Source organism: Eleginops maclovinus, chromosome 12 (genome assembly GCF_036324505.1).
Source record: "Eleginops maclovinus isolate JMC-PN-2008 ecotype Puerto Natales chromosome 12, JC_Emac_rtc_rv5, whole genome shotgun sequence".
NCBI lineage: Eukaryota > Metazoa > Chordata > Actinopteri > Perciformes > Eleginopidae > Eleginops > Eleginops maclovinus.
The window spans coordinates 8372969-8398752 of NC_086360.1; the positions used below are offsets into that span (position 1 = coordinate 8372969).

The window sequence follows — 25784 nt, forward strand, 5'->3', positions numbered from 1 at the left end:
TTGGCGACGTTTGACCGTGTGGTTGCTGTAATCCGGGGAGAAGCCAATTTTCCGACCATCGATGATGAGAGGAGATTTCCGCGCAGCCTGTAAAATCGCCTGCCTGGTTGTGTAGCGAAGCACGTTGAAAATCAGTGTACGATTAGTAGTGGCCTTCTTCTTTGACCCAGGCCTATAACTGTAGATTCGGTGAGCTCTCATAATATCGATCTGAACCTCTGCCCGTTGTGGGAACCACTCAGACAAGGAGTGCAAAAGATATTGAATAGCATTAGAGCCTTCTAGCCCCTCTTTCAAACCAATGACACGAATATTGCACCTTCGGTTTCTGTCCTCCATATCAGCTAGCTTCGCCTCCAGCTCTTGAAAAGCGTGGCCATGACTATCAAGTACGCTTGAGTTGCTTTCCACGGTAGTTTTTAGGTTGTCCACATCAGACCTGATAGAGCCAAGGCTTGCAGTAAGAGATGCTAGCTGTGTTTGAATAGCAGTTAGCTTCTCGTCGTTGTCGATCCCTACCTGTTGAATCCGAGCAAGACGCGGCTCGAAGTAGCTTCGCTGCTTCTCCAGCAATGCCTCGGCAATGGCATCAGTATTGTTGCGTTGAGGTCTGCCTTTGCTTGCCATTCTGCTTTAACTGACTTTATCGAACATAAAATGGTAAAATGTCGAAGTTGGAACCAAATAAAACAACTATTTGACACGGTTGGGCTAGGAGCTAAACTTTAAGCCGCCATCTCTGTCCAGCTGATCACGTGACTCCTCAGATAATTTATTTCTGTATGAAGAAAGTATTTAGGAAGCAGTGATGTTCACATCGGCGCTGAAGGTGTGCCAGTACAGGGAAAATATGGGAGGACCTGCCAAACGAGAATATCCAAGATAGCTGAACATTCTGGAAGAAATGTCAAATAATCCTAAAAATTAAATATTTTGGAGTTTAGACTTTCAACTCTTACTTTTTTCAGCATTGTGTGAACCATAAAAAGGTACTTTAAGTCAGATATTTTTTATTTATCTGAAACTTAAAGAATATGTGTTATAAATTCAGATGTGAACACTAAAACTGGACTTTGTTCGTTCTTTGTTAAGGTCTATGTCATAAATTCAAGTCTAAAAATTGATGTTTTCTTTCTTTGTTAAATGTGTCTCTGTTTGTCTTTTAACATCAGATTAAGGTCACATTAGCATCAGGAAGTTGGTGTGTCACATCGTCAAAAGAAATGACACATTAGTTATTAATTTAGAATCACCAAAAAGGGGATGGAGTTTTACTTTAATGTGATTCTTAAGATTGTGTGTGTTTATGATGTAGCGATCATAAAAGATTGCTGCCAGTCCTGTCAGAAATTAAGACACAATAAATCTTAAGGGGTTCTCAGAACTAGCTACTAGCTTCTTACAGTTTTTTGTTAAGGGTAGGGGTGAATAAGTCCAAAAATCAATGTTTTTTATATATATATATAATATATATATAGTTTAATGTGCATTTGTTTGTCTTTTCAACATCAGCTTTAGGTCACATTAGCAACAAGAGCTTGCCGTGTCTCTTCCTCAAAAAGAAATGAAACATCAGCATTAGTTTTGAGGTCTGACTTTGCCAAAAAGATGATGGAGTTTAGCTCAAGTGTGTTTCTTAAGATTGTGTGTCAAAAAAAGATTGCTGCCGTTCCTGTCAGAATGTACAAACTGAAATCTAGAGGGGTTTGCAGGACTAGCTGCTAGCTTTTTACAAAGATAATAGCATACCTGAATTACTGCTAACAGATCTTTAAAAGCATTCTCTTCCACTTTTGCATTTTTCTGCAGGTAGTTGTGTGTATCTGTCTGTCAATGGATATTTTACTCTCTATTTTTGAGAAACAACCCCTGAGGTGTTCTGCTGAGTCATAGAGTGTAAACACACACACACCACCACTCACTCACACTCCCATCAGCTGACTTTCATGTCTGTATTGCTCTGATTGAATTTAAAGGAAGATAAACCCTGAATGATTGATTTAGGTATCAACAAACGGTTTTATTTTCAGTTTTAGGTGTGACAGCTTATAAAAACACTTCAGCTGCACAGACAGACCCTTGTTTTGTCTTTTAACTAGGCTTTGCGCCAGCTAAGGACATATAATCTTTCATTGTCTGCTGCTATTTTTAGCATATAAAGCTATTAAGTTTTTCAAGAAATTCATTTTTCTCACTGATTCCCATCTTCCTCAAATAATGGAGTTTGCAGGGAATTATAGATGTTCAAATTTCCATTTTTCTTACTAACCTTGGCTTAACATTAACTGGAAACGATCAACATTGCAGATTACTTAACGTTAGATGCATCAAGGATTTGGCAAATGTAGTTTGACCTGAATATGGGTGGACCTTAAACCTTTACACTCATATAATCAGCGGCTGGAAATCAGTAGCAGTCTTATTTTCTCTCTGATTCTCCGTCTTCTTATCAGCCGCCTGCTGCTTCTCACTCCTTTCCTGTCATGCAGTTGTAGCTCGAGGTGCTGACGGTGCAGCTGCAGCCCTCTCCACTTCAACTTTTAGTGTGTATGCTGTGTGTGTAACACTAACACTTCCAGACTTTTGAGCTGTAATAATATCAGTCAGCATGAAGAACGAGCAGCTCAGCACAGATGAATTGATGATGCAAACACAAGAAGCGCTGCTGTCTCGTCTTTTGGTATGAACTGAGGTTTTGCTACATGTCATTTTAAACTCAGGGCCTAATATAAAACTTGATAGTGCGGTTCCTCTCATGTTTTTTTTGTTTTTTTTAACCGTAATCAAAACTATCCTGCATATGATTTTGGCTCCAAAATACACACACTTAGAAAATGTACAGACTAACAAACAGTAATAAACCTTTATCTTCATTATTGACCACGATGGTGATTATGTTTATAGACGACTATGAAAAATGGCCATCAAGTTTCTTTTATTTATATATACCACAACTTACTAGAATTAGTCGATTAATCCACCGAGATGGAACGAGTTTAAATCGGCTATTCATTTAATAATTGACTAGTTGTTGAAGTTGTTAATGAAAAATGCAACACATTCTTGGGTCGCAGCTTCTCCAATGTTGCTGCTTCATTTATACCATTTCAACTGAGTATCTTCAGGTTTATGTATACTTGTGGGACAAAACAAGATCTTTAAAGAAGTCAGTTATTGAACGATTTTTTGAATCAGCCGGAAAAATATTGTATAGATTTCCGATAACGAAAATGATCTTTAGTTGCGGATATAGACTGGTCCCAGAGAAGCAAAGTTAGCTACTATGCATTGCCTTATAAATCCTACAAACTTGGTCAATCATTTGTCTCCTCACTCATACTCTTTCGAAGCTTGTCCTTTCCTTTTTCATGCAACAATGCTGTTCAAAATCTTAATTCAGCCTAAAACATGTCACAGCCTCTGCTGAAGTGTTTAGCACGATGTCATGAGATGCAAGGAATGAAGTTTTGTTCATCACTCAATCATAAATAGTCCTGACAAGCAGCATATATCTGTTTGTATCCAGTTGGCCCTAACACCAGTGTAGGTCTTTCTGCACTGGACTTAGTTTCTGCTGGAAAAACCGGTCGGAAGAGCTCGACCTGTCCAACACAAAAACTGTACCCAAATGTGTGAGCGTGCATATTTGCAGCCATACGGTTTTGTTTCATCCTCACAGCGTGCAGGGTTTGCAGTCAGTGGCTGTGGGCAGTGCTGCTGACATGTGGTTTGCCGGTTGTGGTTTGTGCATGGGCGGTATGCATGTGGCATTCCTTTCTCATACAGACTCATGGCTCCCCCCCCCTCGGCTTTTGTCGCCAATGTTGCATGTCAACAAACAAGCTGGCTCGCAGGCTGGTGACGGAAGAGCAGGAGGGCAGAGAAACACACTGGAAGGTCACCTGACCCACGGGAATATCTGTGTGTTTAATAAATTATGAAAAGAAAGGGAAGCAAATACATCTTGGCATAATAAAAGCTGTGAACGGTTAATCTACCGCAAGAACAGACTCTACACGAAACAATTCCTGAATAAAAAACAATTACATCACCCAGAAAACCAATACCCGAACCGTTGAGGGTTTGTTTCCTTGTAAATGTTGCTCCTGAAGTTCGGCAGGGTTTCATTTTATTGACAAAGGTTAACAGTTTCTAGCTTCCTGTTTCTGCAAAATGTTCTTTTCTGCTCCTCGCGGCTATGTCCTAGTTTTGGAGAGAAGTGGCCTCAGATGATAATTAAACAATGTAACAAATGAATTACAAAGTTATGTACAGTACAGTTAACAGATTGAAGTTAGCAAATTCGATTTATCATTCAATTAGCTTTTGGACTGTTGGACGGATGATAACAGGCAGTGTTATGACTCACCTTGTCGCTGAAGAATAGTTCATCGTCTTTTTTCACTTGTTATCTGACATTTCATTGACAAAATTCACTTATGCTCACTTATAATACAAATAATCCTTAGATTGACGGATAGATTTGAGTTAATTATGGGAAAAATGGGTTGTTATAGAAATATAAAGTACATCAATAAACACTTGAGATAAGGACACTCAAGGTACTCATAGGTAAGAAAAAACAAAACCATAAAACGCTATAGTTTATAAACTGAAAGGCATGGTAAGACGCTGTATTGCCATTACATAGTTAAAACACAAATGGCTGTCCACTAAACACATATATTTTTCTCATTTGAGCCCCTGTACTCAGTCTGAAATTGCCTTATTTTGTTTGCAGCTCAGCAGGTAGTGCGTCGTCCATTCATAGCAGAACTGGTGGTGGTACAATCCCCGGCTCCTGGGCAATAATCTAAACCCGCATATGCTCCTGATGGCTAGAACTTTGCACTGTGCAGCTCACTGCAATGTACTTGTGAATGTATATGAAAGGCACATACTGAAACAGCAACACACATTATATTGAGTTTAGTTTGACCTTCAAATTCATCACTAAGATGACCCTAACCCTAACCTGCTTGAAAACATACACATCTTCCCAAGCTGAGAGCACTAAAGGTAGTTTCTATAGAAAAGTGAGTCAAGGAGAACTGACGGCAATCACTGTAACCTCAGTCTGGAGAAATCCATCCTTCACAATGGTGAAGAAATGGGTTTTTGCAAAAAAGCATCTCCCTCCTCAGATTCTCAGCCTGCTACAAATGAAGGAGTACTAATACGATGTTTTACTGTTGTCAGCTGACGGGGCAGACACTAAATGCATGAAGCAACCTGTACTTGGCTGAACTTCCTTGTTGTGTGTGTGTGTGTGTGTGTGTGTGTGTGTGTGTGTGTGTGTGTGTGTGTGTGGGTGTGTGGGTGTGTGGGTGGGTAGGTGCGTGCGCAGTCTGAAGGAGTCAATAGACTCTCAAGTGACTCTCCAGTAACTGGGGGTAAGTATGTCCCCCGGGGTCCTACTTCCTCTGAAATATTGACTCAGCACCACAGGGAGAGGTCTCACACACAGAGAGCCTTTTCCATTACACAATGTCTATTTTGGTTGCTACAGTGATCTCCATGGAATGAACAACGATCAGTTAATGAACGTACTCGAGAGGCTTTATTACTGCGGGACATTGTTGACTAATGTTCTCCATCCTGGAAAAATAACCTTAAAGGACACATGACGACATCATCACTCCTCTCTTATGATGAAACACGATTTTGGGAGTCAGATATGGCACAAAAAGGGATAAGTCAAAGGCTTATTAGTAATGGAGATCTGCGCTACAGGTGCCTCAGGTTACTCTTTTTCAAGAAGTAATTATTCCAGAGTCTTTTAGGCCCTGTGATTAAATGTATCTGCAGACACTGAGTCCGATCCCATGACTTTTTGAGTATTTGGGACAGGGATACATATATTCCTGACAAAGGGGATAAAACTGTTTTATTGGCCGTTTGAGTAGTTGTAGTGAATCTGTGTATTTTTCTACTCTAGATGGTGTGCGCTGGTGTTCCCATATATGGCGTTCCCAAAGTCAAATTGTTCAATATAACCAATGCAGACTGATCCTAATTATTATTTATGACTACACCAATCAGCCATAACATTATGACCACTGACAGGTGAAGTGAAGAACAGTGATTATTTCATTACCATGGCAACTGTCAGTTTGTGGGATGTGTTTGGCAGCAGGTGAACACTTTGTCCTCAAAGTTGATGTGTTGGTAGCAGGAAGAATGTTTGAAAAAAGTTTAAGGATGTGAGCGACTTTGACAAGGGCCAAATTGTGATGGCTAGACGACTGGGTCAGAGCATCTACAAAACTGCAGCTTTTGTTTGCTGTTCCCGGTCTGCAGTGGTCAGTACCTACCAAAAGTGGTCCAAGGAAGGACAATCGGTGAACAGGGTCAGGGTCATAGGCGACCGATGACTAGCTGCTTGTTCTTTTAGAAAGGTGTTAGAACACACAGTGCATCGCAGTTTGTTGTGTATGGGAAGACAGCTCAGGGTGCCCACACTGATGCCTGTCCACCGCCGAAAGCACCTTCAATGGGCACGTGAGCATCAGAGCTGGACCCCAGGGCAATGGAAAAAGGGGGACCTACACAATATTAGGCAAGTGGTCATAATGTTATGGCTGATCGGTGTACATGCTGTCTGTATGTGAGCAAAAGCGTCCAAGAGACACTCAATTTCCACCTGGTCCTTTCTCGATAGGTACTACTGGGGACATTAGCTACATCTGCAGCAAGTTGTCACAGAATTCAAGCTTTTAATAGACAACACAGAAGAGGGCATAGCTTGAAACTAAGACTTTTATCGACTTACAATTAATAATTTCTGTTAGAATTCACCAAAACTACTACTCCACTCAAAATGGAATCTATGCTGGTTCAGACGTAAATTGTATATGCTAAAACAAAGCTCTACACCGGATATTACATTTAAGAACAGAATCAGTGCGGACAGTAGTAATTATATGAGGGGATGACTGAATCTTCATGATGTCCCCAGGATCCTTGATTGTTAAACATGAAAGACGGTGAGCTCCGTTTATAACGTGGGGAAGTGAGAGTAGCATTCAAAACACATCGTCCATTAATCATAGGGTTGGCGGTTCTATTCCTGACTCCTCCTCTCTCCGTGTTGACGTGTCCATGAGTAAGAAACTGATCCCTATGCTAACCTTTAACAACGAGTTGACTAAACAAATGGCACAAGCCATTCATTGAGTACAAATACCAACATGTTGCTGTTATTCACAGCATTTTCAATGACAGGTAGGATTTCCTTGCTTCTTTTTCTTGTAAACAACTCTTTGTCAGACACAATAAGCTGCTTACAAACCCCGGTCTATGGTGGGAACTTGTGGAAAGCACTTCTCACTTATTCAGATTGTATAGACTGATGATGATGAAGGATAAAGGAACTTAAACTTAAAATAATCAGCCATGATGCTGAAATAAAAACAATTGGGACCATTTTACAACGATGAATATCCGGTTTTGCTGCTTCCTCTCAGGTGTCCAGACTAAACATACATACACACTCATCATCCGCCCGACCCGACACCTCATGTCGTGACATCACAGACTCCATCAGAGAAGCTGGCCTTGTGGGAAATGGATTCTTCAAAGTCCCTCTGCTCTATTCACGTAGTGAAACCAGGCAAGGTCAAAGCTGATAATGTGTGTGGAGTGTGTTGGTGTCCCTGTGCCAGCACGCAGACATCAAGGACACACAAACCACAAAGAAGAGACACTTCTAGCCTTTGGTCTTCTTTTAATTGCTGGTCACATGAGCTCTTTGGAAAGCTCATTGATCCGCTGCTCGCTTTTTGGCATCAAAGGCAATCAATGGACCTTTTTATGATTTCTCACTCCCCCATACATTTTCTCCTGTATGCTTTATCACAACTTGATAGCATGTTGATTTAAAGGTCTCCTATTATGCTATATTTGAACAATATATTGTAGGGCAATATCTGTACAAAACTGGTCTATGAAGAGTTTTGCTCAAAATACCAAACAGATCACCCATTGTAGCATTCCTCATTCCCCTCTATTTCAGCCCTGTTCCTGAAGTGCTGATTCTATGACTGTCGCTTAAAATTTGAGCTGAGCTGAAGCTGGCCACGCCCCTTTGCAGTCATGCAGCTCTCTGTTCTCTGTGAAAGTTTTCTACCGGGAGAAGATACTCAGCTAAACGCTGCCGTGATTAAACACCATATTATGTTCCAAACCACATCCAGCATTATTTCTGAAACACTTCTCAGTGTTTACCACTACAACAGACACATTATATGTATTATATATACAACAACTCTGAGTCCCTCCTGCAGACATCCTGCTGAACACACACACACACACACAGAAGTGCTGTGGAGGGGATTCAGCTCGCAGTATCTTGCGGACGAATTGACGTCATAACCGAAGCAAATCTGGATCAGCTCGTTTGTACCCCTGTTGTTAGAGGTGTGGGTAAGGAGGAAAAAAGAGAGGGTTGCATTTTCTGAAACTTTGTGAGTCTCCTTACACACCGGGGACACATATTTATATATAAAAGACAGCAAAAAGTGCATTTTGCATAATAGGGGACCTTTAAGGGAATGATCATGTATAGTGTCTATATAACTGTATGCTATATTAAGGAATCAGATTGTCTCAAGTTTCCTTTTGTTTCAAATCCAATTACCAACCCTTAGTGGTGTGTGAGCATGGAAATACGTGTGGTTAAAGCAGTTGCTTCACCCATATGTTTGTCTGGGTGGAGAAGAGGAAATAATCCACTAGGGGGATCAGGCCCTGGTGGTATCATTATTAATTTAGAGCCTTGCCGGGACTGTCTCTCACTTTGAACACTTCAGCAATGTGTCTGGTCTTGGTGTACATTGGTGTGTGTATTCTTTATGTTAACAAGGCCAAAGTCCAGACCCCACCCCAACTGTAACGACCGGTACACATTAACAGGCTGTGGTGGAGCAGAGGGAGGGGACATATGGGTTAATGTTGGAGCAAGCTAATCCATCATGATATGATTGTTGGGAATGGCGGAGGGGCTCGGCCTGCTTTGTATGTCAATCAGCTCCATGAGTCCCCTGACATGCAGCTATGGGCAAGAGCTGCGATGTGAGGAATTCAACATCAGTATTACATTTAAAGAAAAACAGCAACAAATAGATTGCAAAGAGACAGTAAATAGTAATGTTTAGCACAACAGAAACAGCTCTGACATGATTTTCTGGAAGATCACAACCTTTTAAGCACGAGCATCTATTTAAATGACATTATGCTGAGACCATATTAGTAGGGCTGGGCGATATAGCCTCGATCTTCTATCCCAATATAGGTAATTTATATATATGCTGAACTGAAATATAGGTTCATATTTCAGTTCTGTTACAATAGAGTGGTGCAGGAATGAGTCCTAAAACCCCTTAAATGATTTAGCATTTTACCACTTCCGCTTCCCTCGTCTCAGAGTCAATGGGATTCCTCCGTAGGATTTTGGAAAATAGCTCGAAATAAGGTCTGCGGTTGACAGAAATGTAAGAGACGGATCACGTTATGTTCTACGACATTAAATACGTCAGCAATGACACCCATCAAACAGGTTTGTTTTCCACAGAACTTATTTTTTACAATGTTCCAAACTCGTATGGAGAAATCACATTGCTTTTTTGTCGAGGGAACCCATGCGCAGCTTACTTCGGGGTCAGCCTACATAAATATGTCATCCCTGCACCACTATATATACAGCTCTGGAAAAAATTAAGAGACCACTCCGAATTTGTCTTAAATCTTTATCTCTACATGTATGGCAGCCATTCCAGTGTTTGTTGAATTCCAGCACAGAAAAATTGTCAGTAGTTTATAGAAGGAGCAATTATAAGGAAAGGAATACTACATACAAGAACACAAATAAAGAGACGGATTAAGACAATAGTTTCATTTTCATACACTAGGGTAATTCATATGAATAAAATAAGTTTGTGAAAGAAAGCAGGAACCACTACTCATAATTTATTTGAACTAATATTTGAGTTTCAATTATATTCTTCATCCTTATTATATCTGTAGCTGGTTTCATTCTGGAGGAAAGGAGCTTTAAAGAAGTTTGGAGTCCAATTAGTGAATAGCATTGAACTGAGTGGTAATGTAAAGTGTGATAAAACTTACATTTTCAAATAAGATTCCCTAAAATATTTCCCATCGGTCCTTCTAGGAAATGTGAGTATTTTTGCGCTGCTTATTTTCAACTTAAACAATGTCACAGTGTACCATAGTATCTGCATATATGATTTTATTTTGATATGTTAGTTTGATTAAAAGACAACCATTTATCATACCGAATGATCGGCCAGCACTTTGTTGTACTGTTTCATTTTACTGTTGAAGTCTGCCTTTGTTATCTAGCTCTGCTTTGATCCCATTGGCTGCTGTTTATATAGGATTAGTGGTGGCTCGATGTCAGTGCCATATGTATTGCAGCAGCTAAATAAAACCATCCACCTCCACCTGGGTCTTCATCTGTTCAATGAAAGAAACAATGGAGGATCAAATAAAACATAAGCAGGAGTTGATATCGATGCGGTGTCGTTTTGTGCATTAGATTAGATATGCTTTATCTGCTTTACCTGTTATCATAAGACAGAGTTCTTTACTCACATTTCTGCATTTTGGCAAACACATCATTTGAATAATCAAAAACATGCATTGTCCAAGTAAGCAACACATAAAAAAACAGTATTCTGCATATAGCTGAAACCGAGAGTCTATTTGTTGTCCTAATTTAGCTGGGGCATTACGCTTTCCTACAGAATCAGTGCTTGATTTCAAGTGATGCATAAAGAAGACAAGGCCTTAACAGTTTGTTTTTCTTTAGAAAAGAAGCAGACAGAAAGGAATGTCTATATTTAGCTTCTTGAGTGAACTAGAATCTTTACAGATCAAAGTTTTGATTCAAATCGCTCCAATATATTCAGTCCTGCTCATTCGTTTTCAGCGTGGCCCCGAGGACCCATTGGAAGGAAGTGACAGCTTCCATAGTATTAACAGAAAATCTCTTGTGCTCCTTTTTTTTTTATTTAGGCACTGCATGGTTCTTTGTGCGAGCCCAAGTTCAAAATAGAAGGTGGCACGGACACATCACTTAACTGCTTTTGCTGATTAATTCCAATCTATCTCCCTATCTTCATGTATCATATGTGCATCTTGAATCTCACTGATCCGAGAATAACACAGTTAAAGATATATGTTCGCAATTAAGAAATGAAAACGCAATTTCCCGGGGCATGACCACCAGACTCTCTCACACACACACACACTCACACTCACACTCAGTTAGTTTAAAGACCTGCGCTTTGTCTGGCAGGCTGTTTTGTGACGACTATCTCACATTCACACACATCATGTTTATTTTCTTCACATCCCCTTACATTTAAAATATTTTCAGGTCCACACGTTCTTTCATTATACATCCATGGCGTACACGTTGACAGTAAGAACGCTGATTTCCCCTGGGAGGGCCAATATCCTGGCCCTTCACCCTGGGTCAAGTCCTCATGCTGCTATATTTGACTTCTCTGATAATGGGCACAGATTGTCTGCATAACAACATAATCAGGGATAAACCTCTTTGGCGCCTATTCTTGAAACTATACTTTTTCTCACTTGATTGCTTGGATGTATTCATCAGAAGAAAACAACACTAATGATCTTCCTCTTCCACTTTAGGAAAATCCCACCTGGCCATCGTCCAGAAGGTGAACAGCGAGGGGGAGGGAGATCCCTTCTACCAGGTGTTGGGGTTGGTCACCCTCGAAGACGTCATCGAAGAGATAATCAAATCAGAGATTCTGGATGAATCGGATCTTTACAGTGAGTTTTTTTTTGTGTCTTTAATGCCAGTATTGATCCTTTTCATCTTAATTTTTTTTATACTGCCATTCAAATGTTTAGCATCTGCTGTTGTCTTGAGGATTTTACTTCTTCTCTGCAATAACTGCCATAGATAGAAACAGTCTAATTCAGACCCCAAATGTAATTATGATAAGATGTAAAGCCTCTATTTAGTCCATTTCCCCACTGTGTGGCATGACAGGGGAGAATACTGTGGGAATTTTTGTTTTCCAGTCCAGAAAAGAGTAAGAAACCCCAATGAATCTGTTGCACTTTCAGTGGTCGATCATGTGGAACCATAGTTCAGCATTTTGTCTTGTTTCCATGTACAAAACAAACATTTAATACAAAATAACTGTATAATATATCTTCCTGTAAAGGAGGACTTTGTATAACCTTATAACATAAAAGAATATTCAAAAATGTATAAATATATGTTATATACTAATTATATAACAATCTTTTGTTGCAGAGATTCCAATAGATAGATTCCAATTCTAGACAGGATTAAGCAATAAGTGGCTCCTATTGTTGCTACAGCTGATATGATTTTTACAATGCTGTTTAGCTGCTGTAAAATATCTGTTCAGCATTGCCTCACTTTGCTGATTGTTAAACCGTTTTGAACGTTTAGCTGAACATTTATTTAATGAACGTTTTTGTCTGTTACTTCTCAGCTGATAACCGCAACAGGAAAAAAGTGGCACCCAATAAAAACAAGAGAGACTTCTCCGCCTTCAAGCACGAGAGTGAATCAAAAGTGAAGTGCTCTCCTCAGCTGCTGCTGGCCGCACATCGCTTCCTGGCTACAGGTGAGCAACAGCGTGTGCATACACAATCATCACAGCAACACACTCACAACCAGTAGATCATTTGTAACTTCTAACAGTTGAAATATGCCCATCACAAGGACATTTCATTGAAATGATTTCCTTTAATTCAGCTTGATACCACCATTTCACGTATTTTTCTTGGCTAACAGCATCCTTTACGTTTCAGATTACTTTCCCACACCCCTCTAGTGATAAACATGTATCTCCAAATGTATCAGTTTTAAATGTTAATGATAAACTAAAGAATGCAGTTCTTCTTCATTGAGATCATACTTACTTTTGAGATTACATTGATTTAGTTTGACACAGTTTGTTTTTCTTTTAAACTCTTATTTTTGCTCGATACTGAGAAAGTTTTGTTTGATCTTTTTTTACCCAAAGCTGATTTCATACTTATCTAGCTAAATAAACCATTTTAAAAGCCTCTTGGATCAGTTTGAAGTGCATCGTCACTAAGATTAAAAACAGGTCTTTTTCTCAGAGACATTCATCAAAGTTGACTTTTTAGAGCTCATCTACTTACAAATGAAGATTTTTAAAATGTGATGCATTGCTCTAGATTATACCACCCGATAGTAGAAAAATGAGTTAAAATTAGCACCAACTCAAACATCTACAGAAGTAATAAACAACATACAAAGTAATGCAGCAGTAATAATAATCCATAAAACATCATGTATGACAGACCAAACTTTGACTATGAATCCTTTTACCTTTGATACGTTCACCTACATTTTACTGATACAAACCATTTAAGTTAACGTTGTGATTACTTATTTAAACTAATAACATATTGGAAGGGTATAAATATCCTCAGGCTGTCAGGACATGATGGATTCTGTCATCCTGCCATCTGAGGTCTATACATGCAGCGAGGAGTTTGACATTTGTTTATTTACTCTGAAAGTAAGACCCTGCAGTGTCCCTGTCTGTGCTTACTGCCACAATAAGACTATTGCCAGCTGGATGTGGTGCATTGTCCCTTCTTAAAATTATTTGAGAACGTGTTGCAATCTGTCTGGTTAGCAGGCATTAGCGGTTATGATGTGCCAGGAGCAGTTAGCACTAGCTGCAGCTAGCATGATGTAGCACTTCCTTGTCTCACAGACACCGTGGTGGGGTACTCTATACCTCAGCGGGCATAACTCCGGTGTCTGCTGACACGTTTGTGTTTTCTTTCCCAGGAGGATGGGTTTCGTTTTTCTTTCTTGACTCAATGAACACGAATGGGATTTCCCCTTTTTTATTTTTATCCACAGGAGTGACTGTTTACTAGTTTCTTTACCTGTTTTTGTTCTTGTTCACATCAGTGATCATTACCCAGCTCTTTTTTCATATAACGTCTGATCTCTGTTGCCATTTATACCTGATACGGGATATTCAGACTAATCTTTAAGAGATTTGTTCCAAATTTAATATGCACTATGCCACCATTACGCTTTAACAACAGCAAGCCTGCTTCACTCTGTATTTCATTTTATGAGCTGGAAAATAAGCGTTAACAAATCAGGAAGACCAAGCTATGAAAGAGATTTCAAAATCGGGGGCATATTTTTCATCTGATAACAGCAAAAATATATTCAAGATTTACTTGTTGACTTAATATTGAAATCGTAATGAAAGGAGTTTGTTTGCCTTTTTAGATGATGAATTACCACATGGATTGTATATGCCTCACCTCTCACTGTGTGTTGCATGGGGCTTTGTTTGCATGGTGGACTGGGTCATTGTTCTCAGTGTGGGTTGGGTTGAAGGCACTTATGTTTGAGCTCTGATTGCAACAGCCTTGGCCAACGACAGTTGAGAATTGCATGTAAACCAAATACATTTCACAGCCGAGACAATTCACATTCATTAACATTTATGTAGTGTCCTAGTGTTAGCCAGAAGGTTAATAGTCACCAGGTTGCCATTGGAATTGAATAAATCGAATAAAATAAAGAATGTATCAAAAAAAGACATGATCATGTATTGTGTTAATTTGTTTTCCCCCCTCTCCTGTTACATAGGGTGTTGTGCATTTAAATGGTCTGCAAAGGCTAATATCACAGTGTTCCCTCCAGAGGGCGTTTCTCTTTTTTACTGATTACAATTTCTCAGAGGCCAGGGTATGTAAAACTAAATGTAAGTCCAGCATTTCCAAATACTTCTGTCAAACTTACAAAAGAAACGATCTAATTCAGAAATCACAGTTTCAGTGTATTCTTGCTGCCTGCCACCTCTACTGGCAGACCGACCCGACATTGATCCCCTATTTATTCTGAGCTCCATAAAAACAAAGCTGTCTCTGCTGTCTGACGCTGTATTTGACACAATTTTCTTTTTTTTGAGTCATTACACAGCTTTTGAAGAACATAGATATTGTTTTCTGGCATCACTTTTAAATTTTAAAGGGAAAATTGGCATTGAGGTATGAGGTCGCACCCCAAAAGGAAGAGAGAGCAGCGCCCCCGTTACCCGATTTAGACAAGAGCCTGATTATGGTCCTTTTTTTGGGTTTAAAATATGTGTTAATTAATTCCCCTTTCACCTAAAAGTACTTCTTCTTCTTGTCTTTCTACAGAGGTGAGCTTGTTCAGCCCGTCTCAGATCTCAGACAAGGTGCTGCTGCGGATCCTGCGCCACCCCGATGTGATCCAGGAGATCAAGTTCAGCGACAGTGACAAGCGCTCGCTCCATCACTACGTCTACCAGAGGGGCAAGCCCGTCGACTTCTTTGTTCTCATCCTGCAGGTACGTGAGGATCTAGGGAAGAGGAGAGGTTGAAGCACGAGTTGGCTCTGTGACCGCTTGATGCTTCAGTGTGGGTGAAATATCAGCACACTGTTGTCTGATCTTCCAAAATCCCTCAGAAAGGAGATCAGGAACACTGGTGGATTATAACTCCCTCCCACACACTCACGTATACTAACACAAAGTAGGAGAATATATAGTTTTGTTTCAGCTCTGACAATATACTGCACAAGTCAACCACAGTAACATGTGTTACTTTCTTTTGTGCTTTAAATTACAGTTTTGGTAAAGTTCATATCAGGGTTTCCCGCAGCACTTTACAGCTTAGGTCTTCAAAAAAAAAAGAAGAAAAAAATGAGCGATATTCGCCGTGTTACTCAGTCCGGTTTTCTCTCATTCCAAACCGTGACCAACGCCAGCCTACCTTCTCTGCAGAACGCATTTAAAAAAGTAATAATAATAACCGTGTCATGAATTGGAAAAACCAAAAATTGCGGGCTTCTTCATGCGACGAAGCAGGCCTACCTCACCCTGCGCGCCTTATCCCCCCCCCTGTCAAGGCCCCCTTCCCAGTACAGACTCTGTCGGGGGGTACAGACTCTCCTTCCCTCCACCTGCCAACCCATCCCCTCACAAAGTGCATCTTGAGCTTAGCAGTATTGATCGGCCTGCCTTGTAGTGAAACGTGTGTCTGAGCTGCAGCTTGTGACAGATGGCAGTAGGCGATAATAATAATAATCTTGAAGTTTGTTTTTGAAATATCTAGTATGTTAAATCACTGTTATTCCCAAATGAGGACTCAATGATGATTGAGCCCACTGGAAGTATTGCAGTATTTATAAATGATTAAGTAGTTTTTTCTCCACAATCCCGTAACTTGAAGCTCATGTATCAACAACACCTCTGCTACAACTCTGATCTCTTAAATAGGACTGAAACCTTAAGCATTACTAACTGTAATCAATTTTAGTGTTACAAAAGAAAAGGATATAATAAAGGCCTGAAAAGGAGGAGTTATTTAAAGCTGTCCCCTCACAAACAATATGCTTCGTGTTTTAATTTATTTTTTAGGAAAGGCCTACGTTTAACGTTTGGGCAGCTTTACATAACTCCTCTAATGAGTACTCCAATTATGGAGGAGCCAGGCAAGTTATTTACCCTAAAAAAACCTGAAAACATAATAATCAAAGTCAGCTTTGACCATAATGTCAGTACAGAACGCATATGACCTGGTTGTTTTTTATTTGCTGCTATGGTGTGGTATTTTCTTGTGCCTCTATGTATAAATACTTCATTTAGTTTCCTGCACAGTCCACAAAGAACAAAGAGACTCCCTTCCAATAACTGATGAAACAATCCTCTTGTTAACCACTAAAAAGATGATCCGAATAGACTTGAAATACCCACAGCTCACAGTTATCCTGTGATATGATAAGATTTAAATTGAGAAGAAGACACACATTTCTCACCAAGTTCTGATTTTTTGTATTTATTTTTTATATTCTCCTCCAAAATAAATCTTTCCTCTGTCAGAAACTAGGATAAAAGCCTGCCGTTACAGAAGTCACTGTAAAATAAAATAATATAATATATTTAATATATGTTCCAATCCCTGCTCAAGCAATCTACGGATGGAGAAAGAAATTGGACTGTCTGAACAGAATACTTCTATATCTAATCAAAATGAAGCACACACAAACATTGCATTCATGTTTACAGCCTATTTAAATACATCTGTGTTGGTATATAAACAACAGTTTAGAAGTCACAGCTAATCCAAAGTCAATCAACTCCACAAGGAGATTAGCCGGCTACTTTAAGAGGTTTAACAACCAGGTTTGGTGGAGTGCCAGGCTGGCAGATTTTAAAGTTACATTCCACCTAAAATCTTTTTTCAGCTCCACATATCGCCTGTTACAGCATGCTCTTCCTCACATAGTGTTTGTAGAGCTATCATGCATGACTTGTTCACCAAATATTAACTTTATTTTAACCTACCTTCTCTTAAAGATTTACAAGCGATTAAGTAAGTTAACAATCAGTTTATATAATTTGTACTCACTTGACCCCTGAAAAATCCAAATCCCTGCTGTTGTTTTGAGTTTTATTTGTGCTCTTTTACCAATCGCTCACCCAAAAATTTAGGATAACCTGACCCACAAATGTGTAAAAATAGAGAGTAAAACTACCAACGTAAGGTCCAGTTCATGCTTATGCGCTGTTAGATATTATAATACCAAACTCAATCTGTAGACATTTTAAATGATGTCACAGATGCTTCACAGAAAATTATTAGTAATAATAATAATAATAATAATAATAATAATAGTTTGAATTTATATAGCGCCTTTCTAGGTACCCAAGGCCGCTTTCCATTTTGTGATGACAGACGGAAAACAAATAAACAAACAAAAAACTAGGGCAAATAAAATAAAATAAAAATAAAGTAAATAAAATAGAAAACAGAAATGATTGATTAAATGTCATCGATTATGAAAAACAAAGAAAACTTAGGCGGCAGTAAATGCACATGCAATACTAGGTATTATGGTAAGAAAAATACGCCCATTTATTTGACTTGTAATCATGGAGTTTGAATGGATCTATTTCCATTCATTCTTTATTGTAAAACACTGACCCATTAGTTAAGTTGCTACCTAGCTTATTTTTTGTAAAGAATTTTTGGGGCAACCAGTGCCTTTTAATATAGTGCAGTTCAGAAGTGGGAAGACCGAGGGGATGGATGACACGCTGCAAAGGGACTCAGGCCGGAATCGAACATGGGTCCACTACATGGGGATCAAACCCCAGTATATGGCCACCAGCTCTACCCACTGAGCTATGACAGCCCTACCTAGCTTATTTAACCCATTTCCCATTGTAAGTGTTTGAAAGTATTGGATTTATTTGGCCCTAATTGATTATGTGTGCGTATTTTGTTGTTTAAGATATGTTTCTATATGCATATGACATGGTAAATACAGCCTGAGCAGATACCAGAATCGTCCTCTGCTTGGTGTATAGCTTAGAGGCGGCCGTAGCTCAGTCTGTAGGAAATGGCTTAGGAAACCAAAGTGTAAGTCCTGATCGTACTAAAAATACAGGGTGAGAAGTGGTAGCTGGTGAGGTGCCAGTTTGCCTCATGGGCAATGCCGAGGTGTCCTTGAGCAAAAGACATCAAACCCCCAACTGCTACCGGTTGTCTGACCACTGGCAGGCCCTTTGCTCTGCCACCTCTCCATTAGTGCACCGGTGGGTCTAAATCTTTTTTTGCTTTGCCGTACCTATAGATTTATTCTTAATTCCCACCTTGAATATTCCCAAATGTTTGCAGGCCTACGTGGAAGCTAACACCCCTAGTGCTCCAGAGACTCATCAATGAGACGTCAACGGCGACATTTAAACACTTCTAAAAGCTGTCAGTGATGCAGCATAAGTGTACACTTTTCCTTCTCGCTTTTACAACGTGTTTAAGCCAATGCTGCAGCTACAGCTCCTTTCATGTGTGATTATAGCCGCCAGCAACATTTAACGTTCAAATGTTAAAAGGCACCTTTTTTATTTAGACATAAATGGCATAATTCTAACAGATAGACAAAGCCAGCAATGACAGTTCTCGAAAAGGGCCTTTGTGAAGTCAGGAAGAAGTTGAGAGGGGAGATGAGAAAAAGGAGAGAGAAGAAAAAGAGAGAGGAAAGAGCAAATGAGGTTAAAGACAGCTGTGACCTTGGACAGAAGGACAGACAGAGATGGGAGGACATGCCCTTCACTAATTGATCCCGGTTATACAGGATAAGATGTTAGTGGAGGGAGAAGGATACTCACACAGCATCTTTACCTCCTTCTGCATGCTTACACACCCTCAAAACACACCAAACTCCCAAAGCAGGTCTCCTGTACTCATGTACACGTACTTTGAAATCCCACAGGATGGGAAAATGACGATTCATTGTCTTAATCTCAGCTCTTTCACACACACTTATTTCCCACACGTCCTCTATGTCATTGTCCCCCAAAACAGTCATTAGCCAGGTCTAGTAATCCAGGGGGATCATTTCCACTTTCTCCCCGACGCTCCTCACGGTGAGATTTTCACAGTGGGGGGGCCGGATATTTGCGAGGAGGTTTTGGAGACCCCACATGTGGAATAATCCGCTCAGACCTTTTTGGAGAGGGAAGCATTTGGTGTCAGCATGCCATGGAGGGAATTTTCCACCGCAGGGAAAGATGCTGCCAGTAATTGTGAACCGTTGTGGTTAGTGAGTGCAGAAAAGCCTCTGGGTTTTAGTTGGATTTTGAAAGAAGAACATGCACTGATATCCTGCTTTGACTCAGGATGCTTTGCTTTCTGTCAAATGTTAAGATTGTTTACACAAAACAAGGTTTAGTTTAAGACAGCTATTTAAAGACAAAAGATCCAGGAGGTTCCAGGTATAACCTTTTTCATTTAGAGTACCTAACCTAGATTCCTGTGTAAACACTCATTTAGAAGAGACGGACTATTTTCATCAGATCCTGCGCTGATTAATATTTTATTTTGGTTGTTTCAAATACACTGCAGACGCGATGAATTATAGATTTCTAGTTTCTCTGAAGAGTCACTGACAAGCCTGTGTGTAGACAACTTAGCGAAATTTGGAAGTCAACATCGAGTTTTGTGTGCTGCTCATGTTTGTCCTGTAAACAAAATGATCCTCTCACATTCCAGGGGTGCTTGTTTGGAAACAGGAAGGTGAGAAACAGACAGAAAAGAGTTAGTGGAAAGTGTTGAAAAAAATGCAAAGATTTTTTTTTTTATTTGAGGCTATATTAAAGCTTATTGGTTAAAAAAGTCTGTTAAATAGTGTGGTGTTGGTGTTTGTGCAGAGCAACCCTTTGGCCTGTTCACAACCAAAAAAATAAGGTTTTGTTGCAAATAAACAAGCCTCATGCAGGCATTTGATGTGGTACGTGCATATTTCATGCAGGTTTATTATAAATGTCTACAGGTTAAGAGTTGTTTGATGGGTACAGTATAAAAAGGCTTGATTTTCAATTAAAAGCTGAACATGTAAAGTTTGCTCCATTGTTTTCTCTCTTTGAGTCCCGCTGACTGAACATGTATGACAGTGCTAAGGTGTAAGAAGGGTATAAGCCAGTTTCACTCCTGTTATGTTAAATAGCTAATAGTGTTATGTTTGTCCTCGCTATTATTTGATCACATTTTCTTTGTTAAATACGTAACGTAAAAATTCTTCCTAATGTATCCCCAAAAATGTGCAAATCTTATTTGACCTGTACAAATGCAACTTTTGGTAGTTTTAGTTAACTTCCCAGACCACCCACCAGCTTCTTGTGAAGGCAGGTATATTGTGAGGCACACAGCTGTATTAAAGGGGCCCTATTGTGCTAATTTCCAGGTTCATATTTGGGTTTTTGTGCCTCTACTGTGACATGCCTCCATGCTTTAATGTTTAGAAAGTTCTCTATTTGTCTCATATTGCCTCTGGTGCAACACCTCTTTTCACCCTCTGTCTGAAACCTGAGCCTGACCGCTAGTGAACTGGTCGGCTCTGTTGTGATTGGCTAACCGCTTAGATGTCCCGCCCCTTAGCCTATCACATACGATGTGTTGGAGCACAAGCCAATAGAAGTGTGTGTGTTCCATCGTGATGTCACCATGTAACAGAAGTAAACACAACAGTCCAATGGAGGCGTTTCAGGCAGGGGGTGAGTGTGTGGGAGAGAAACTTCCTCTGGAGGGAACTTTGGGATTTAGAAGATTATTTACATGCACAAAATCCTACAGGAGAAGGAAAACCCCAACAAGCATAATAGAGATTACTGTGTATGGGTGATGTCACTTGAGTCAGACTTTGTTCTAGGAACCTTAGCCCCGACTAGCAATTGTTGCATTGTGGGTAATGAAGTTTGCACACTTTGACCATAGACTGTATTGATTTTGACAGAGAAGGAGAATGCATTCAATACAAAATAACAATATCTTTGTTTCCGCCCTTCGACCATTTCTAAACTTTTTTATATAAAAAAAACTACGTCCGTATCATCACAGTAAACCATAAATGCTCCCACTGTGATGATACAGTGACTGCTGGTAAATAATGTTCATAAGGAAGATTGATTTATTTTCCATTATGAGTGTGAGAATATCTTTGGGAGACTTATGTGAACCTTGAGACCTCAGATACACGTTATTCAGTGTCCTTGTTCCACTCCTTTTATAGTATGAGTGTGTGTGTGTGTGTGTGTGTGTGTGTGTGTGTGTGTGTGTGTGTGTGTGTGTGTGTGTGTGTGTGTGTGTGTGTGTGTGTGTGTGTGTGTGTGTGTGTGTGTGTGTGTGTGTGTGTGTGTGTGTGTGTGTGTGTGTGTGTGTGTTTTCCCGGTAGTGTAGCTTCCCTGTCTGCAGACAGGCTGTTTGTTTATGAGCAGCATGATTCATGCGTCTATAAAGACGCTCCGTTACTCTCACAGAGTCCGTCTCCTCAGGAAGAGTCGGATCACTGTTAGGTTCACAGGACTCCTTCAGAGTCTGGAAATGTATGGAAAATGTGAAGTTGGTCATTCAAGAATTTGAAAAATGTTTTGATAAGATCGAGTCTGGATGACAGAGAGTAATGATGTTCAACATATTTATAAAGTCAGCTCTGGTGTAGACGCAGGAACAACTTTGGGGTGCTATGAAGCTTTATGAAGCCTTTTCCTTTGTTGGTATGATGCTGATAAAATCCACTCTTGTATGTTAATCATCTCCTGGTAAAAGTCAGGTTCATTTAACTGCCCACCTGCTTTTTTGTCAGGAGTTACATTTTAAAAAATGTTATTACTATCATTCAACGTTCAGATACAGTATCAATGATAACATTGCGATCCTGTGACCAGTACCAAACAACCTCAAGACATGTTTCTACATTCATAAAAAGAAACCTGAGATATAAATATAAACCATCATCATGGTCATCACTGGTTATTAATGTGCTTCTGTATGCGGTCAGTCATTGGAAATGTGTTGTTGTGGTTTCATTCCAAGGTAATTATGTCACAGCATATTTCTGAGCAACTATTCCTGTTGGGGACCAGAGCTGGAAAAATATCATCCGAGGGAGAATAAGAAATATTCTTTGACTTACGTGTGTGTGTGTGTGTGTGTGTGTGTGTGTGTGTGTGTGTGTGTGTGTGTGTGTGTGTGTGTGTGTGTGTGTGTGTGTGTGTGTGTGTGTGTGTGTGTGTGTGTGTGTGTGTGTGTGTGTGTGTGTGTGTGTGTGTGTCATAAATGACTCGGTGACTTTACACTAACTTTTCAGTTGGACACCAACCATTAGGCTAACAGAGGTCAGCCGTTCATTTTACGACAAACACACAGTCACACAAACCACTAAACACTGAGGCTGATGGTAACACACACTCATTTTCTAAAGGTTTGTGTGTGTGTGTTTGTGGTTTCAGGCTGGGCCCCCTACTGGTATGTTATGAGTTATTAACAAACCAGTGACTGTATTTTCTCCTAAGACCTCTGCAGGGACTCTTCACAGCTTCACAGCTTCACACACACACACACACACACACACACACACACACACACACACACACACACACACACACACACACACACACACACACACACACACACACACACACACACACACACACACACACACACACACACAGTACAGCTTCCTTACTGCTGGAAAGCATGGCCAAACCTATGAAAAATGTGATTAAATTGGTAAGAAACTGGAATTAAATATAATAAATGCCCTATTTTAGGAGTATGTCTCCATTCCTCCTCTAGAATTTCAAATTCCTGACATCAAGGCCTCATTTGAGCATTTTTAAGACTAAACTGTTCCCTCCTTCTAGTCACTGAAATAGAAAAGTCCGCTCTGTCGTGTACAAATGATCGCAGGGTCCCATGGAGAGCTGTGTTTTGAACCAACATACATCAGTGTGACGGTTTGACAGACAGATTCTTCTGCGGGGACACCAGGTTCACCCACACGTTGTTTTATGACTCATAACGCAAAGACTTGAACTTTGGCCAAGACCCACCTACAGTGCAGGTCCCTGCAAGCAGAAACACACAACCAGAAACACACACTCCTGTTGAACTTAAAGCCGAGTTAGAAATGAGTAAGGGACGGTGCTTTGCTGTAATGATGTCAAAGTACCATGTCTGTTGAGGTTTATTACAACCTTCAATTCATCTTCATAAAAATGCTCTGCTTGTCTGCATACTAGATATTTTATAGCAGTAATATTTTAACTCAATGAAAGGTTGCTTTCTCAGGCACAAATGTAAAATGGTATTGTATTGTACATTTCTAAATTGTATTGATGTGCACATGTATTCTCGCTATGACAATTTAAAGCTAAGGGCTGTATGCACGACATGCTTATATTTGCAAATAAAGACTAAAACTGCTACCTGATAACAGTACATTTTAACGGCAGGAAATACTAAGTAATGTATAATATTAGAATCAGAGGCAGGTTTCATGTCATGTAGGTTTACACATACAAAGAACCTAATCTTACACAGTAAGAGAAGAAAAAGTGAAAGAAAACGACCAAAAAACAGGATTATAATACAAACTATTTTACATTAGAAATACAAATCGAGAAATATTTTAACCACTTATAAACATACAAAAACCTAGGAACATAATATATATAATATGACACACTCCTCTGAGAAATAAAATATATGCAATATTTGGAACTAAGGTCGAGAGCTGTGCAGATATTATGCTATGTAGATTATGACATGACATTAGGGTCAATTAAAGGTTGTAAAATCTCGTATCATCCCACAGTGTCTGACAATACAGTATATATTCGGTCACCTTGTTCTGCAGCAGCTAATGTAAATATTCTACATGGCTTGTGCGTTCTCAATATATACTTCCTTAGAATTCAGCCTGACATATTTACTATCTTTGGAAACTTTGTTCTCTTTACAAGAACTTAAGAGGGTTATTGATTTAAAGAAAATAAATGCATGGCTGCACTGCACAAAACTATTTATAACATTGAGTTCAGAAAAAGACCGTTAGCGGTCAGCCTCATGGTGACAGTGTCAGTCCCATGACTGTTATCTTATTTGGTTTGACTGAACTCTGATTGGCGCCCGAAGTGCATGACATTACTTTTTTCTAACTAAGCCTTGCCCAATTTAAACCAGTTAGGAATAAAAAACACAAAATATAATTTTAAATAATCCAACATTTAGACAAATATTTAGTTCATGTAAGACTACATAGTGCTCATACTAGGAAGCTACATTAAAAACAAGAATGAAACAGAAAAAAGCACTATATGATTTTCTTTCATGTTAAAAAAAATGGAATGAATTACTTTGACGATAAGCTTAGTTTATTTTTGGGAAATGCTCGTAATGGTCATAATTATTGTGTATAGTGGACGTTGTTAAAAGTGTGTTTCTACTGTTCAGCAAGTGTTTTTATAATCCACACCTCATTCATTATTTCCATCATCAAGTGTGACATGCTGTCGTTCTAAAGCCTGACCTTTGTAACATAGAACTTTTAGTTGTTTAGTAACTTTCTTTCGTAAAGTGTCCCACAGGATTTATTGCAGGTGTTGTAGGCTGGGACTACAGTGGCTGTGAAGTAAAATTCACACGCCTGTATATCAGACATAAGGAATAATGATAATAGCCTGTGACCAGAGTTGATTCTCAGCCATACAATGTCAGTGGTGGACCCACCCATGGCCTGTTTCATAAATAATAGCCCGACGTTTGTGCAGTATATTGTTCCAAGTGCTGGCAAGCTGGAATGTCAGTGCAGATCTAGGAGAACGGGTCTGACCGGAGCACCGGCAGGCTTTACACCTCTCCCTCCTGTCCTCCGCCTCCCCCTGTTTCTATTCTTTATCTCCTCCCTCCCCCGTGCCTCCCTTTTTAATTTAAACACAAACCACACAGCAGCATGGACGGCGGTGAATCGCCTGCTACCTGCCTCTGAGGCTTGTACATTTTTACATTGTATGCACGTGTTACAGGCTGAGTATTTGACCCTGACAGTTGCACATAAACACACAGGCGCACACACACACACACACACACACACACACACACACACACACACACACACACACACACACACACACACACACACACACACACACACACACACACACACACACACAGTTGTCCATATGTTGAGAAGTGATTAATATCCATCCAAATCTGCTGATATAAGTTGAAGTGGAAGAGAGCTGGCTACAGAGCTAAGGAGGTTTAACCGTTGTATTAAGTGTCAAAAGAAGAAGTGGAACAGCTGCAAACAGTTCATGCTTTGGGGGGAACGGTGAAGTCGTCAAAGCGGAAATGTAGGATTGAGGAACAGGCCAAGT

General features: G+C 39.8%; 1 protein-coding gene across 1 annotated transcript in view; it reads left to right on the forward strand.

Annotated features, from left to right (window-relative positions):
- Positions 1-25784, forward strand: part of LOC134873234 (metal transporter CNNM4) — a 56619-nt gene that overhangs the window by 13668 nt on the left and 17167 nt on the right. The window contains exons 2-4 of the mRNA XM_063896703.1: positions 11680-11823; positions 12522-12656; positions 15241-15410. Coding sequence (XP_063752773.1) covers positions 11680-11823; positions 12522-12656; positions 15241-15410 — 449 coding nt within the window. The remainder of the gene's footprint in view (positions 1-11679; positions 11824-12521; positions 12657-15240; positions 15411-25784) is intronic.